The 16426-nt window shown below is 31.9% G+C and overlaps 1 protein-coding gene across 1 annotated transcript; it reads right to left on the bottom strand.

The window, feature by feature from the left end:
• Nucleotides 1–9956: 9956 nt before the first annotated feature.
• LOC110029004 (uncharacterized mitochondrial protein AtMg00810-like) lies at nt 9957–11138 on the bottom strand. Its single transcript, XM_020731100.1, has 2 exons — nt 11029–11138; nt 9957–10674 (listed from the first exon to the last, which is right to left on the bottom strand). Exons 1-2 carry the CDS (start codon nt 11136–11138, stop codon nt 9957–9959), a joined length of 828 nt encoding a protein of 275 aa, XP_020586759.1.
• Nucleotides 11139–16426: the final 5288 nt, after the last annotated feature.

Genomic DNA, 16426 nt, shown 5'->3' with positions numbered 1-16426 from the left:
ATAATGTATACAAATGTTAAACAAATGTATTTGTTTTTAAAAAAATTTAAAAAAAAAATAATAACCAAAATAAGCTCTTAAATTAAAACGAAGAGGTAATTTAATGTTTTTAAAAAGTATTAAAAAAACTTTTTCTATGGGAAAAGTATAGTTCTAAAATTTTAGTTTAGATTGGAGATCCTAATATTTGAATTTGATAGTGTATTATATTAATATCAAAATTTGCTAACATATTTTCAATGGTTTGACACTGTATTGGTTCACATGGTTAGATTGATTACACACCTTGAGGTTCTTAATGTCAAGATATTTTAAGATTCTGGCCTCCCTTTCAACGAATCTTCTATTAATTTGACGTAAGAGCTTATCGGGGCTTATCGAGTCGCAATAGTGTAGTTGTCGCAATACTGCGGCCCACCCATTTGATTCCTTCCTTGTCTAGCCCTTCCTTTTCATCACTTTCTTTGTCTAGCTCCTTCATTTTATATCATTTTCCTATTTCTATTTTCCTACCTATTTTATTTACTATGTTTCATTATACATTTGTGGTTTATTTGCTTAGACTTCAGATTATTGTGTGTTTTTCTTTTAGATTTTTGTCAGGAATCCCATCGACGTCTGTTTCTTCTTCGAGGGATTGGGTGGTACTCCGGTTGTCTGTCTCTCTCGAGGTGGTGCTTATCTCTCTCTAATTCCCTTCCACATCCTCCCACATCACTCTCTTCTGTCATACCTTTTCGAGTTGCCCGCAACATCACCTTATTATGTTGTTTTATGCTTCTCTCTGCTTACCAGTTCCCTTCTAGCAGTCACAAGCCATCGTACAAGCCTCCAGGGCTATCTCGACTGCCACCTGGACCTCCGGTTACCTCCCAACAACTCTATAAGCCCCTTATGACCCCTTTCTGTTGCTGGCGACCCCTTCTTGCTGCTGGCGACCCCTTCGTGTTACCTTCCAACAACCCGCCAAACCTCCTTCTCTACTCCATAAGGTCGGAAACCTCCTCCACTTACCAGACAGACTGCAAGGCTTCTTCCTATTCTGTCAGTGACTCAATCACCTACTTCGAATCCTTCCAGTCATTGCAACAACTCATCCCCACTTCTCTAGCTGCCGCAACCCACTCCACCATATCCAGTCAATGATAGTTCCCTTCCAACCAGTCATATTATTGTCGTCTTCACCAAACCAGTCTTCTACCTACTGGTCGTTCGCCATCCCCTCTCTTATGTCATTTCCTTAGGGTGTATTTTATGTTTGTTGTCATTTATTTCATGTATTGTTTGTAAACTTTTGAATTCTGTAATAATAGTTGTGCTTTTTCGTGGTGGTGTGGGCTTGCTGCGATATCATTTGACATCAGATCTAGATAAACCATAGTCCTATCGTAGGGTTTCTTAGCATTCGCCATAACCCAAAAAATTTCTTTCCTATCACCAAATATCCCTTCCACTACCATATATCCCTAAACCTAATTTCACTTTGCTGGTTTTCAAAATCATTGAAAATCAACAACCTTAAACCAATTATTTTTACCCTATTTCACATCTCAACCCTAAGCCCTATCCTTGCCACTAAGTAGATATGCCTGAGCCTACCCAGGAGAAAATACAATGAGAGATTTTTCAACTTCAGTGGAGGCTTGTAGATATTGAGGATGAAATTCAATGAAAGATTACTCACGACCGGGATTGGGAGAGTCGAATGGGACCCAAAGACGAGGATTTGAATCTCTTCCATAGAGAAGATTTTAGTAATGCTAAAGACAGACCATGACACTTTAGAATCCAATATCATAGGAGAGCGAGGGAAGAGTGAGCATGTAGAAAATGAAAGAATCTGAAGATGAAGTGGGAGATTCTTTAGCTCCAAATATCTTGATTTTTTGAACCCCATATCTCCCTCTCTCAAGGTTAAAGTTGTTCTCGAAACAGTTTCGTTCTCCCCTTCAAAAAAGCAAAATTTTCTCAAGCCCCTTGCATTCTTCTTTGCCCTCTTTATCTATGCTCATTCTTTGCAAATTAACTCCCCCCTCTTCCTACAGACGTTAATGTCCATGCTCCCCCTTCAAATGTCTTCCCTCCCTCAAACCAACCTATATCCTCTCCCCCAACCGATATTTCTTTTCCAAATAACTTGTTACGCGTTCCCCCGCAACACCACCGCACCGCCACCCCCCCTCCGCCCTTTTCTTGATTGACCCTCAGTTTGATACCCTCCTTAGCCTCACTCCTCCAAACCCACAACCGTCAACCTCCTCCATTCCCCATTCAACCAAACCAAAGAAAGGTAGACCCAAGGGTGCTACCAACTCTTCACACCAATTCTCATGTTATCTCCCTCCATTGTTGCATGGAATGTCAGGAGTTTTAACAGTGACATTAGGGTCATTGATCGTCAAAAAATTTCTAAGGATTTTAAGCTAGACATGTTATGTCTGCTGGAGACTAAAATTTCAATGAATACTCTCTATCCCCCCGCCCCGATCAGCACTCATTTTTTCCTAATGAACATTTTGTTCATAACTTTCACATTAGAGTTTTGGGGCACAACTGAGTAAAATGGAACCCATCTTCGGTTGTTTTCTTTGTTTTTGACTTGAAATGTCACTATATACATGATATTCTCTTATTCTTCATCTTCTAAATTTTACGTTACTTTCGTATATGATATTTGCAAATTTTTTAAAAAATATTAATTATCTCATTTTGAACCCTTAAATTGTTGTTAAGGATTTCAATTATATTCTTAAAACCTATGATGAAGTGGAAGTTTGCCCCCTATCCCCTAAAAGTTTGTTGATTTCAATTATTGTGTCTTTGAAGTTGGTTCAACCAACAAATAAACAGTCCCATTTGGTACCTTTTGGATAGAGCTTTTGAAAATATTTAATGTTTTTCTACTTATCAATGCTCTTCTTTTAAAGCTTTGGAAAATTCTACCTCATATTATTCTTGTATTATTATATCTCCAGGCAGTAGTGTCAAGTATAGGTGCATATTCTTATATAAGAATTACGAAAGTTTACTCCCAAATTTTAAATCCTTAATTCATAATGCATGGAACTTACCATCGCAAGGTAAGCCCCTTTTTTTCTCTCTGCAACAGGCTCAAAAATGTTAAAGCTGCTCTCTATAAGTCTAATTACAATTTATATAATTATATGTATTATCATATCTATGAGTTAAAAGCATCTCAAATTCAACTCGACTCTCCCTTCTTCACATTAATGGAATGGATAATAACATCATTATGGCTATGCAAGATAATCAAACTAAGCTTTCTAATGCTCTCTTATGTAATTTTAAATGGATCAATCAAAGTCCCAAATGTTTATGAATAAAGAAGTGAGATAATGACCGCAAAAAAATTAGGAATCGTATTAGAGATATCTCTTATAATGGACTCACTTTTAACACTATGGATGATATTGCCAGAGAAACAATTAACTTCCTCTCTATTCTTCTAAATTGTCATGACATTCCCCATCTTTTTTACTCTGACATTATCCCCACTAGTCTCACCATTAATCAATTGGAAGCAGAGTTTTTGATGAAGGATTTCCTTAAAGATAATATCAAAAAAGTCTTATTCAGCATTTCCTCTGGCAAATGTCTCAACCCAAATTGACTTCTCCTTTAAATTTTTTAAAGACTACTAGAACATTAATGGGCCTTCATGTCTTAATGACTTGATTTTTTTCTTCTCCATTGCCTAGCTCCCTAATCGTATTCAACATACAAATCTCATGCTTTCCAAAAGTTCTAATGCCTGGGTCCTGAATGTTTATATTCATATATCCTTTTGTAGCACCATTTATAAGGTGGTTTTCAAGTTTCTTATTGACATATTAAAAATTCTTCTTCCATGCATCATTCACAAAGCTCAATTTGCTTTCATTAAAAATAGATATATAGCCGATAGCCTCATGATAATGAAAAGCTTCACAATTTTAATGCTTCTAACTCTTCCAACTAGTTTTGTGCCAATTAGCCTTAGGAATGCTTTTGAAGCATCAATTGAAATTTATTATATAACATGCTTACTTATTTTGGGTTTTTTGCTAAATATATCTATTGAATTAAGGCTTGTAATGACTATAATCCTTTTTCTTTAATTATAAAGATTAAATTGCATAGTTATTTTCCATCTACATGGGGTTTAAGGCACGGTTGCCCTTTATCACCTTACTTCTTTACAATTGCCATGAAAATATTTTCTCGAACTCTTGATTATATTTGGAGGGGACAAGGATTGACTATTAAATTAAATAAAATAAGCTATTTCATCTATGTTGTGATCTCCTGATTTCTAAAAAAAGATACGAGCTAAACAGTTAATGGTCTTATTCAAACCCTTAATATTTTCTAGGATGCTACCAATTTTTAATATTTTTTTCTAAAATTTTCCCTCTGGAAATCAGAAAGATCTTTTTGACCTCTTGGAGTTTTAATTTCTCCTTCTTCCTTGAATACACCTCTGAATAACCATAAAATCTTCCAGGATTATTGCTTATAGCAACCATTCTATTCTTGAAAAGATTCCAAATTAATTAAGTGGCTAGAAAATGAATGTTTTAACATTTGCTGGCAAACTCCAACTCATTTGAAGCACTATTTGAAATTTTTTATTCTACTGGTTGTGTTCTACCTTATTTTTCGAGGGTTCAAGAAGAAAATCACTTCTATTATCAACAAATCTCTTGTATTTGCTTGCTATACTACTAAGATGCACATAGTAAGATGCAAATCTCTTTGCATTTTGTTGGTAAGGGTTAGCACTATATTTTCTTAAGGATGCTTTACACTTCTTCTTCAAAGTCACACATTCATTTACCTTTACAATTTCTATCAACAATAAGTTATCTATTTTTTTTATATATATAGTTTGATGGATCTTCCATTTATGATAAAATTTTTGACTTTTTTGGCTTGGTTTGCCCAAGTCAACTGTGGTTAATGTGATAATATATCATAACATCTATGGTTTGCCTCCCAATCATAGTGTTTCTCCTTAATATATTTCAAATCTCTTGAAACCACCAGTACTTCCTAATGTGCTAAATTACCTATGGAAAGGCAAAAACTCAAAATCTCACAAAAAATGCTATAATTTTACCTACAAAGATTTTTCTTATGTAAATTGGAGCAAAATGAATTGGTTTAAGGGTACTCTCTCAAATATGCTACATTTACTTGTAAACTTCTCTTAATGGTTTTCTTGCATATGATGTTATGAATTCCAGAGATTTATACTTGCAAACTCTAGGTATTTTCTTTAAAGTATATTTGAAACTCATGTCACATGTATTTTGAATGCTGTTACTCTTTCTTTCTTCTTAAAAAGGTTGCTCCGTAGGGTTTTATCTTCCACTTAGGATGTAGCATGTAGTAATTTTTTAGTTCATGCTGAACGAATAACCAACAAAATCACTCTTATTTTCTCATTATTAGCAACTCGAATTCCTGCATAGTTCTTATGGCTAAAAAGAAATGCTAGAAATTTTAGAAATCAAGCCTCTTCAACTGATGTTATTTAAGAAAAAAATCATTTTTATTATTAAGTACTAAAAACTGAATATAGAAGTTCGTAAGGGACATTCTTCAATCGATATATTTCCTTTATAGGATATAACACTTTGCTTTCCTCTGTCTGTACTAATGTTGTACCTATTTTTTAAAATCTTTTTTATTGGACAGAATACTAGAATATTTTTTGGTTCGCCTTTGAGAGATTCAATTGAAAGTCTCCTTGCTTTTTGGATGGAATTTTCATTGTATGTTGGTTGTGAGGTTTATGTCTACTTGATCTAAATTCCTTCTTTAAGCATGGATATTGTTGGAATACTTTTTGGGTTGCCTTTTTGGATGTTCCACCAAAAGCCCTCTTGCTTGCTAGATAAAACTCTCCAAATATTCAATTTCTTGAGAGTAGTGATGAACTTTAGCAGCTCTACAATGAGTTCAATCGACTAGTCATCCAAGCAATTCACTTGATTTTTGTTTCTCTTGTTGCCATGCTTGCAGCTTTGCAGAGTTATTTTTTTTGTCCCTGATCTGAATAGATTTCTCTTGCCTTAGTTTTCTATTCTGAATGGAACCGTATCATTGTTATCCCATTGCACTTCCCGAGCTCTACTTTGTCATTGGACAAAACTCATGTTGGTTTTGTTGGTTACAAGTGATTGATCCTCACCATTAAAATTATATTGTTATATTAAAAATAAATTTAGTATATCTAATCAGCGGTTCCCTTTTATACTCTCACAAGTCTCCTTCTATCTTGGATGGAACTTAAAGATTTGTATCAATTGCTAAGAATAGTGAATCAAAACTAGAATAAAGTTATTCTAGATACATTAATAGTTGAAATTATTGTCAACTCAAAACTTAAATAGACCGTTTGGGATCACTTTTGTTTTAGGTTTATTTATTTATTTTTATTTTGTATATATTTTGATTTTAAATAAAGCGCGTTTGACATTTTTATACTTATGATATCATTATTTTTTAAAACACCCAAAAATATATTAATTTATTTTCAGAAATAAAAATATTAACACATAAAAAACACAACAAATAAATATATTGAAAAAAAAAGAATAAATAAATAAATAATAAATAAATTGATCTCAAATAAGCTCCAAATTAAAATGGCTAAAACCCAAGCCTTTGGTACTTTCACAATAAATTATTTTCCAAATATTTGTTTTGAAATTAACTCAAATCTCAACCTTTTAATAATTTAGAAAAAAAATTTTAATTTGTATGACCTAACTTCAATTATATTATTTGCATCACTCCCCAGCAACGAATGCCTGCATTGCACCATCATTCTATTGTTTATTGTCAAAGTTGTTAGCATCCGATGAATGCTTACCGGCCAAATATTTTATGATTATAATACTCCAATTAATTATTATTACTTTGTATTAATCATATGGTAATATCAATGCAGAATAAAACAAAATGTCTTGTTTATTAAATATTAAATAAATAAATAAATAAATAAATAAATAAATAAATAGAGCTTCTTGAAGTATGAGGACTTGGAACTTGGCCGAATCGTGCAAGGTTAGGAGAGAATCTCCTCTTGGATGCCTTTTGTTGGTCTTTTATTTTATTTATTTTAAAAATATTTACATTTATACCACCCTATTCCTATTTATTTACATATCTAAACCTTAAAACTTCAATTTTTACATATATGACCCCTTTTATGAGAATATCATCCATACACTTTATAAAAGTTAAAATAGATTTGGGTGGTACATATGTAAAAAAGTAAATTTTGGGTGTTGGATATATAATTATGTAGGAGTTGAGTGGTAAGTACGTAAAGGCCCTTATTTATTATTGTTTTATGGCTTAGATTAACATACTTAGGGTTGAGCATTTGATGGTGGACGGATCGGTTTTCAAATTGGCCAAATTATTTGATTTAAAATGTTTGATTGAAATAGAACCAATCAAACCAAAATTTAATTTGATTTAAATGATTTGAATGTAAACAAATCGAAATTTAATTGTTCATGAGAGTCTGGCTACGAGTAATATTACGAATTCACATATCTTATAAAGTATGATTTTCAATTATTTTCATGAATCCCATGTTTATTTCAATCAAATGTTGTATATAATAAAAATTTTGATTTAATCAATTTGTTTGACATGAAATTAAATTTAAGTTTTTTAGTTTGTCGGTTAAATGAAAATTAAAATCAAACGAAAAATGAAAAATCGAATATGATGGTCTTAAGAACCAAAAATTGAATCATATTTTGAAACTAAACCGATCGAATCAACCAAACTTAATCAGTCCAGTTCAGTCTTTTAATTTTGACTAAATAATGCACGCCCTTATTATATTGGCGAAAATATTTTACCTAAAGTCAACTCAAATTAAACTCATCTATTTGAATATTTTTCAGTCAAAAAGACTAATATGATCCGTTTAACCACCTAATTAACAGGCCCATATAGTAATTAAATAATCAAACTGATTGAATAATAAACAGGTCTATAATTTTGATTTAAATTAGATAAAAAAAGTAATTATTATCATAATAAATAATAGCTTTAATACACATACAATTTCCCAAAATACCCCAATACTTTCTTTAACTTTTTTATTTTATTAATATATTGTGTTAAGTACTACTATATATATAGATGTAATAGACATGATTGGCTTAGTTTCTCATCAAAACATAAGTATCACCTTTATTTGAATTTAGGCTCATGTAAGATCTCACACATAATTTTACTTCAAACTCAAATTCTAATTATTGTGTGTGTATGTGTTTCAAGCTTATGAATATGATCTTAGTGTAGACTTACATTCATTTTTAAAAGCATTAGATATAGATTCATATTATAAATTTAAAACAATTTTGACTTCACCTTGTCATGAAGTTTCCAATTGACTTATGTTAATTACCTTTAGATCAATTTTTACAAATGTTGGTTATGAATAACATTATTGATTCATAATTTGTTAGATCAATAACTACTTTTGCAAAAAGGAAAAATAATGAACTTATCATACATGATAAAGAGGAGCTAATGAGCTCTCTAATTTATTGTACAAGTGAGTGGATAACTAGTATCATACATGTAAGTTTTGGTTGAAACATTTAATGATGGCAAATGAGCTAGGTGACAATTATCATTGAAGTTTTTAGGATTAACTTATTTATAATAGATATATTTGTATTTTTTAAATATGTTATTCAATAAAATATGTAATCATGCCCCCTCTAAATCTTTTAGATAATTAATTTATGCCCACACTAAGATAAATTTCTAGCTTTCCCTGATATTGGGAGGTGTTTAGAAATGTCAATTGTCCCATTACAACACAAATATTATTGCTAATTCCTAGTTCGAATGAAATGAATGTTGAATTATTATGGAAATACTATGAGTATTTTCATAATGTACATAGACATGGTTACATAATGGGAACAATATGATACATAAGTTGTATTATTACATCCATATATAACATTTTCTTTTTATTGGAATTGATTTATATGTCAGACATAAAATATCTTATGATATATGTTTCGTGATTAACTTTGCAATACTATTTTTTTTTTTCAAAAAAGGACAACATAGAGGTGGAATAACGAATTAACAATATTTTAATTTTAAAAGAAGTGTGTAAATTTTATAATATCATCTTTGAGAAGATTATTGTTGTATATGTTCCTAAAGAGCTCAATGATGGCATAATGACTCAAGCATATTAGACTATTAAATGAAAGCTAGAAGTTATTTTTCTCTCGCACAAATGTTATTGGAAAAATAATGGCTTTGTGAATTAATACAAATTTGAAAAGGTGAAATGTTAGAAAAAAAAATGTAATACAATGATTGATAATTATATTTCTCTCCATGCATAGCTATGATTAGTTTGATTTACTACAATGTAAACATTGTTAAAATTTGCAAATGAAATAGAGAAGAAGAAGAGAAAGAGAAGAGACAATGAAAAAGTGGCTAGAGTTTCAATTGCATCGAGCACCTCATTACAAGAATAAAAGATAAATATATATATATATAATAAGAAAAAGGACTAAAATACTCTTAAGTAGGGTAAAATAATAGAAATATAAAGACTATAATATATAGCAACCCCACCCCCCTAAAACTCACGATGCATCAAGGGGAATCATCGAGAGTTTGCTAGTTAAAAAGGAAAAGCGTTGAATGGAATGTGATTTCGTAAACATGTCAACAAGTTGCATGACAGAACAAATTTAGGGTAAGATGATAGTGCCATGTTGAAAGTGGAAGCGAGTGAAATGAAAATCAATCTCAATATGTTTGGCGCGCTCATGGAAGACTGAGTTGTGGGCAATTTGTATAGCACTCTTGTTATCACAATACAGAGGAGTTGGGCTAGAGAAAGTGACACCCATATCATCAAGTAACCAGTGCAATCAAAAAAATTATGGAGTGGTGGATGTCATGGCACGATACTCAACTTCAGTAGAAGAGCAAGAGACAACTACTTGCGTTTTGCTCTTCCAAGAAATGAGAGAATCTTCTAGAAAAAAAAAACAAAATCCTGTGGTAGACTTTTGATTGGTGGAATCACCACCCCAATCAACATCTGAGTATGCACATAATTCCAAGGAAGAAGAAGTAGGAAAGAGAAGACTCTGAAATTGAGTGCAACGAAGATAACGAAGAATGTGAAGAACACCTACCCAATGAACTGTAGTAGGAGAGACAACAAACTGACTAACAACATGTACTGCATAAGCAATATCAGATCTAATGATGGTAAGATATACCAAGCTGCCAACAAGTGTACGATACAAAGTGGGATCGGACAAATGAACTCGATCAGAAGAGGTATAGTGAACATCAAGCTCAAGAGAACTAGCAATTGTCTGAGTATCAGAGAGATGAGCTTGTTTAAGAATGGTGCCAATATACTTAGATTGGGAAAGAAGATAACCTCTAGGAGAATGAGCTACTTCAATCCCAACAAAATATCGAAGAGTACCCAATTCTTTCATCTCAAAATGTCGAACTAATTTTAATTTCAACTCTATAATCCCATTATCATCATCTCCAGTAATAATCATGTAATGAACATATAAAGAGAGTATGATACAACCATGAGAGGTACTCTTGATAAACAAGGCAGTGCCATGTGAGCTAGAATGAAAATTAAGAGATGCAATCACAATAGAGAACTTTTCAAACCAAGCTCAAGGAGCTTATTTAAGGCCATGGAGAGCTTTATGTAATTTACAAACTTCACCTTGATTATGAGAGACACTTGGTGGAGGCATCATGTAAATTTCCTCTTGAAGATCACCATTTAAGAATGCAGTTTTAACATCTATTTGAGAGATATATCACTGATGAATAGAGGCGACTACAATAAGAGTACGAATAGTAGTCATTTTGACAACAAGAGCAGACGTTTCTTCATAATCCAAACCATATTGTTGAGAAAATCACTTAGCGACTAAACGAGCTTTATATCACTCAATTGATCCATCAAACTCGATTTTGATCTTGTACACCCAACAAGAACCAATTGCACGTTTTCCTGGAGGAAGAGATATAAGGTCCCAAGCGTATGTCTTATGCAAAGCAGAAAGTTCTTCTGTCATAGCTTGTTGTCAAAGAGGAATAAGAACAACCTTTTGATAGGAAGAAGGCCCAGACAAATTGTGAATGCAAATTAAAAAGGAAGCAAGAGAAGTAAAATAAGTGGAGTAAACAAAATCTGGCAATTTAGTAGACTTACGATCACGTTGAGGGTAACGAGGAAGAGGAGGATCCACAGTCACAGAAGGTTCTTAGGGACAGTAGAGATAGGGGGAACATCAGGATCTGCAGAACTACCAATGTCAATTCTGCAAAGCTCAATATCAAAATTATTTAGATGATGAATCACATGATGAGGTTCAATATCTGTATTTGTGTGAAAAAGATCAATTGAGATAAGATCATACTTTATAAGGTTATGAGAAGAATGAGGAATAGAGTAAAATGATATATGCTCAAGAAATACAACATGACGTGAGACAAAAAGTTTTTGAGTGACAGGATCATAACAAAGATATCATTTCTGACCATCATCATAACCAAGAAATACACAGAGATTCGAACGCGAAGACAATTTATTACGTTGTACATGAGGAAGAAGAACCAAAAAACTCTCAAAGAAGAATAATCAAGAGCGTGACTATATAGTTTTTCAAAGGGAAACAAACCTGAAGTAACAGAAGATGAAATTTTATTAATAATATAGAGTACAGTAAGAATAACTTAGCCTTAAAATTCACTTGGAACAGAGTCAGACAAAAGGAGAGAACGAGCAGTTTCAACAATGTGACGATGTTTTTTTGCAACAACTCAATTTTATTCAGGAGTGTCAATACAAGAAGTTTGAAGAAAAGTACCATCAGAGACAAGTAATTCAAAGAATTTAGTAGAGGTATATTCACCTCCCAAATCACATCGAAAACACTTAATAACAACATTATGTTAAGTTTTGACAAATGCACAAAACAAATGATAAATATTAAAAAATTCAGAACAATTTTTCATAAGATAAATCCAACAATAATGAGTATAGTCATCATAGAATGAGATATAATATCTTGATACACCTTTTGTAAGAGCAGGAAATGTACCCCATACCTCAAAATGAACCAAATTAAAAGGTGTAACAAAAAGTGAAACATTTTTAGAAAAATGTAAAACAGAAAATTTAGCAAGTTTACAATCACAACAATCATAAATATCATGAGTTTGTAACTCGCCCAAAACTCCTATAGAAACTAAGTATTTTAGATGAGAAGAAGAGACATGTCCAAGACGCGAGCGTCATAGATAAAAGTTAGAAGATGATGAACTCAAACAAAATGATGACATGTCAACACGGGAAGTTGCAACATCTGGAACTCTTAGCTCGTCCAGAATATAAAGTCTCCCTTGTCTACGTCCTGTCCTAATCAGCCTCATAGATTGCGAATCATGCACATAACAAGAGGTGGATAAAAGTAAAATTGAGAAACCAGAATCACACAATTGACCAACAGAAACAAGATTCAAAGTAAGATTGAGAATATATTAAACATTTGAAAGGGATAAATGTGGTGTGCATACAGACCCAGTGTCTGCTAATATCATAGGAGTACCATCAGCTGTCTTGGCTGATACAGATGATACAGGATGTAAGGATACAAATGATGTAAAATCAGATGACATTTGATGTGAGGCTCCAGAGTCAAGAATTCAAATGGAAGAAGATATACCTGATGAGCTAGAGGAAGACAAATCTATATTTGAGGAGGCGGGCATGTCATGTGGTTGTATGGCAATAAACTTTTGAAACTGCTTAGCAAGCGTGACTATTGTAAGGTCTGAAGAATATGCATGTCCAACACAAAGAGAGTCTTTCGAAGGAGAAACAATTGCAACATTTGATGTTGGAGTCCTGAAGCTTCGTGGATGCAACTGATTGAGTTATTGTGTCTGCTGTGATTTGTTCAAAAACTTTGGACATTAAGCTTTCCAATGAAATTTTTGCTTACAAAAGCTACATTCATCAGAACCAATCTTTCCATAAGATTTGCTTTTATTATGAGTAGCTGCAAAAACATACTGATTATGAGTGGGGATAATCTCTTTCTCTACATTCTATTTCTCAGATTGAGACTTGAGACAAATCTCTTCAACTAATAACTCATTAATCACTGAGTCAACTGTTGGAAGAGGATTGCGATATAAAATTGTCCCACGATGTCCTTCAAAATCATCTCGAAGAGCCATAAAAAATTGAACCAAACGTTGTTCTTCTCTACGATCAGTGTATGGTTTAAAAGCTCGTAATTCTACAGATTCAGTAAGAGATAACTGATTCAAAAGGTTGGTCATGACCGAATAAAATTCTTGGATGCTCATGTTATTTTGTTGAAGAACGTGAATATCTATCTCTAATTGATATTACTTTGTAAAATTTGACTGCACATATAATCTTTTCAAATGATTACAAACTTCTTTAGCAGTTTCATATTTTGCTAATTGGACACCGATTGATTGAGAAATTGAATTATTGATCCAATTGATTAATTTTGAATTGTTTGCTTTCTATACTTCCAACGTTTCTTTATATTTTCCATCATTTTCATCTATGGGCTTAAAAGAGGTTACAGAAGCACAACCCCACATTTTTTTGCCTTTAAAAAAAATTCTTCAATACAGAATTCCAATATGAGTAATTTTGACTATTTAATTGCACACTAATAGACTGAAGAGAATCATCTTTTTCACCAGTCATTATTACTATTATCAAAATAAAAACATAAAACAAAGAAATACAAAAAACAATAGGTCACCCGAAAAACTGCAATTGGGTCTATCGTTGGAGACTGAAAATGACGCCAAAAATTGGGTATATCACTGGAAACTGCGAAATAACCCAGAAACTGCAAATAGATCCCCGAAAGCTATGAATCATCGTAACTTTCTCTGGTACCATGTTAAGATTTGCAAATGAAATAGAGAAGAAGAAGAGAAAGCGAAGAGACAATGGAAAAGTGGCTAAAGTTTCAATTGCATCAAACACCTCATTATAAGAGAAAAAGATAAATATACATACAATAAGCAAAAAGACTAAACCACCCTTAAGTAGGGTAAAAATAATAGAAATATAAAGACTATAATATCTAACAAACATTATGTTTTTCAGAGTGATGGACGTCTTTATATTGCTCGGTTTATGTATTCAAGTTATATAATCTCCATCTTCGAAGGAGAATTAATCGACGTCTTTATTTCCTCCACAATCTCCATCATTGTCTGCTAGTCGTGTTGACATGCACCTTACACGTGACGACGTGATTGATGTTTAGTTTCTCATTGTGATGTCATGAGTTCAAACCGTGCATATTGTCTTTTGTGCTTAACTTTCTCGAAAAAATAAAATTATGTGTTTGGTGTTTTCATTTGGTATAGAATATTTTACTCAAATAAAACATTATTTTCCTTGATGGGCAATATATATATATATATATATATAAACCCATTACTTCATCATATGCTGTATTAACTATTAGATTTGAATATGATCCATTGGCTTGCTATAAATGCAGTTTATATGATTCCATTATAAGTATACATTTATTCAGCAAGTATATTGCGAAGTCGATGTCAAATTAACCGTAAAAATGAAACATTTTAACTGATCCCATACCGTAAAAAACAAGATTTACATACATGCCACTCAATTCCTATGCATTTACATATCTAACACCAAAACTTAAATTTTTATATATATGCCACATTATCTATACAAGAAAACATGTATTTCACTAATAATGATATTTTGCAAGTCATATGAAGGATTTGGGCGGCGTAAATGTAAAAATAAGTTTTAAATGTTAGAGATTAGATATGAATTGGGTGGTATTTATGTAAATGCCCCAATAAATAACTATATATAAATATATAAAAATAAGGGCATATAATTAATTATATTAAAACGGCTTGCAATTATTATAATATTTGTTAGTTTACGCATGTTGACTATTTCTTTTGACCGAAAATTGAAAATAGCTATTTTAATAAATGTCTTAAAAATTTCAAGGCAGTTAATTGCACAAAAAAATGAGAAAAATATTTCTGATTCTGCCATTTTAATCCCATAATTTACAAAAATATCCATTTAGTTTTCATTATTGTTTTAATAAGGGCTGAAACGGTCCCAATTGAGGATTGTTTTATTTTAGCTCTTACTGTATAAATCTAGAGGCTACTTTGATACTTTGATAAATATTATTTGTCGAAATTAATTTTAGGTGTTTTAAGTTAAGTTCATGTCTAATTTTGTATTTATTGTCCTCAAAATGTTTCATTTATGCTATTCAATGCATCAGGAATCAAAATTTTAGATTTTTGCTACTTACATTCTACAATTAATAGAACATCATTATGCAAGAAAAATATGTTTATGGTCTTACACGAAACACGTGTTGAAAGATCCAGACGATACATGAATATCCAAGATAAGAAGAAACCAATAAAATGAAGACCAATCAGACGATCCACTTAAGAGCCGGTTAATTCGAGAAACGGCCAACTTAAATGACAGATCAACTCGAGAGCGGATCACGCAAGCTCAACCGATTCTCAAAATCGAGTGACAGACTTGACCAAAGGTGTCAATGACATATTTTTCATTTCACAACTATTTTAATTCCATCTAATTTGATGAATTGTAAACATAATTGGGGTTGGTGGATGAAATTTAAGACCATAATACTTAATTCATAAATCTTTTCCTCTCTCTCATTCTCTTTTTCTAGACCAACAATTATATTTATTTAAATTAAAAACTTTAAAAATTAAATTAAAAAAAAGACCAAATTAGCCTTCCAATTTATACCCAAGATGATGAACATAACTGTTAAATCCGCAGCAGGACCTTCAAATTATCACATCATTACATTCTATTTCAATCACCCTTTCTATTTTGGGTAAGAATCTACTAATTAATTTCCTAATGATAATTGAAAACATTACTGTCAATCAACAAAAATGTAATAATATTTAAAAAAAAAAAACATTTGGCAGAAATTTCACCATTTCTAAGAATTGATGGTAGAGTTCCGATTAAAAAAAAAAGGAGTTTTTAAAAACAATTATGAAGATCTTAATATGAAACCAGATAAGCTTGAACAGTTCTTTTATTATTTGGGTGATTGTTCATTACCATGTCAACTTAGTAAGACAAAGCTCAAATTATTTATTTATTTTTTTCTAAGATATTATATTCCTCCGACTAAAATAACTATAAGATATAGTTTTTGTCTGACTAATGAGCCAATTTTCTTCTAATAATTAATTAATACTGACCTCCTTTTTCGTCTTCTCGCCCCAAATACTCTCA

This window comes from Phalaenopsis equestris, unplaced genomic scaffold (genome assembly GCF_001263595.1).
Source record: "Phalaenopsis equestris unplaced genomic scaffold, ASM126359v1 Scaffold000540, whole genome shotgun sequence".
Taxonomy (NCBI): Eukaryota; Viridiplantae; Streptophyta; class Magnoliopsida; order Asparagales; family Orchidaceae; genus Phalaenopsis; species Phalaenopsis equestris.
This window is presented reverse-complemented; position numbering and strand designations above follow the sequence as displayed.

Bases quoted from the DNA above. Each gene is read 5' to 3' on its own strand.
- LOC110029004 (XM_020731100.1), bottom strand. From the start codon at position 11,138: ATGACAGAAGAACTTTCTGCTTTGCATAAGACATACGCTTGGGACCTT. The intron at 10,675-11,028 runs GTTTGATGGATC...TTTTCATTCTAG, and splicing joins GTGTACAAGATCAAAATCGA to CTCACATGGCACTGCCTTGT.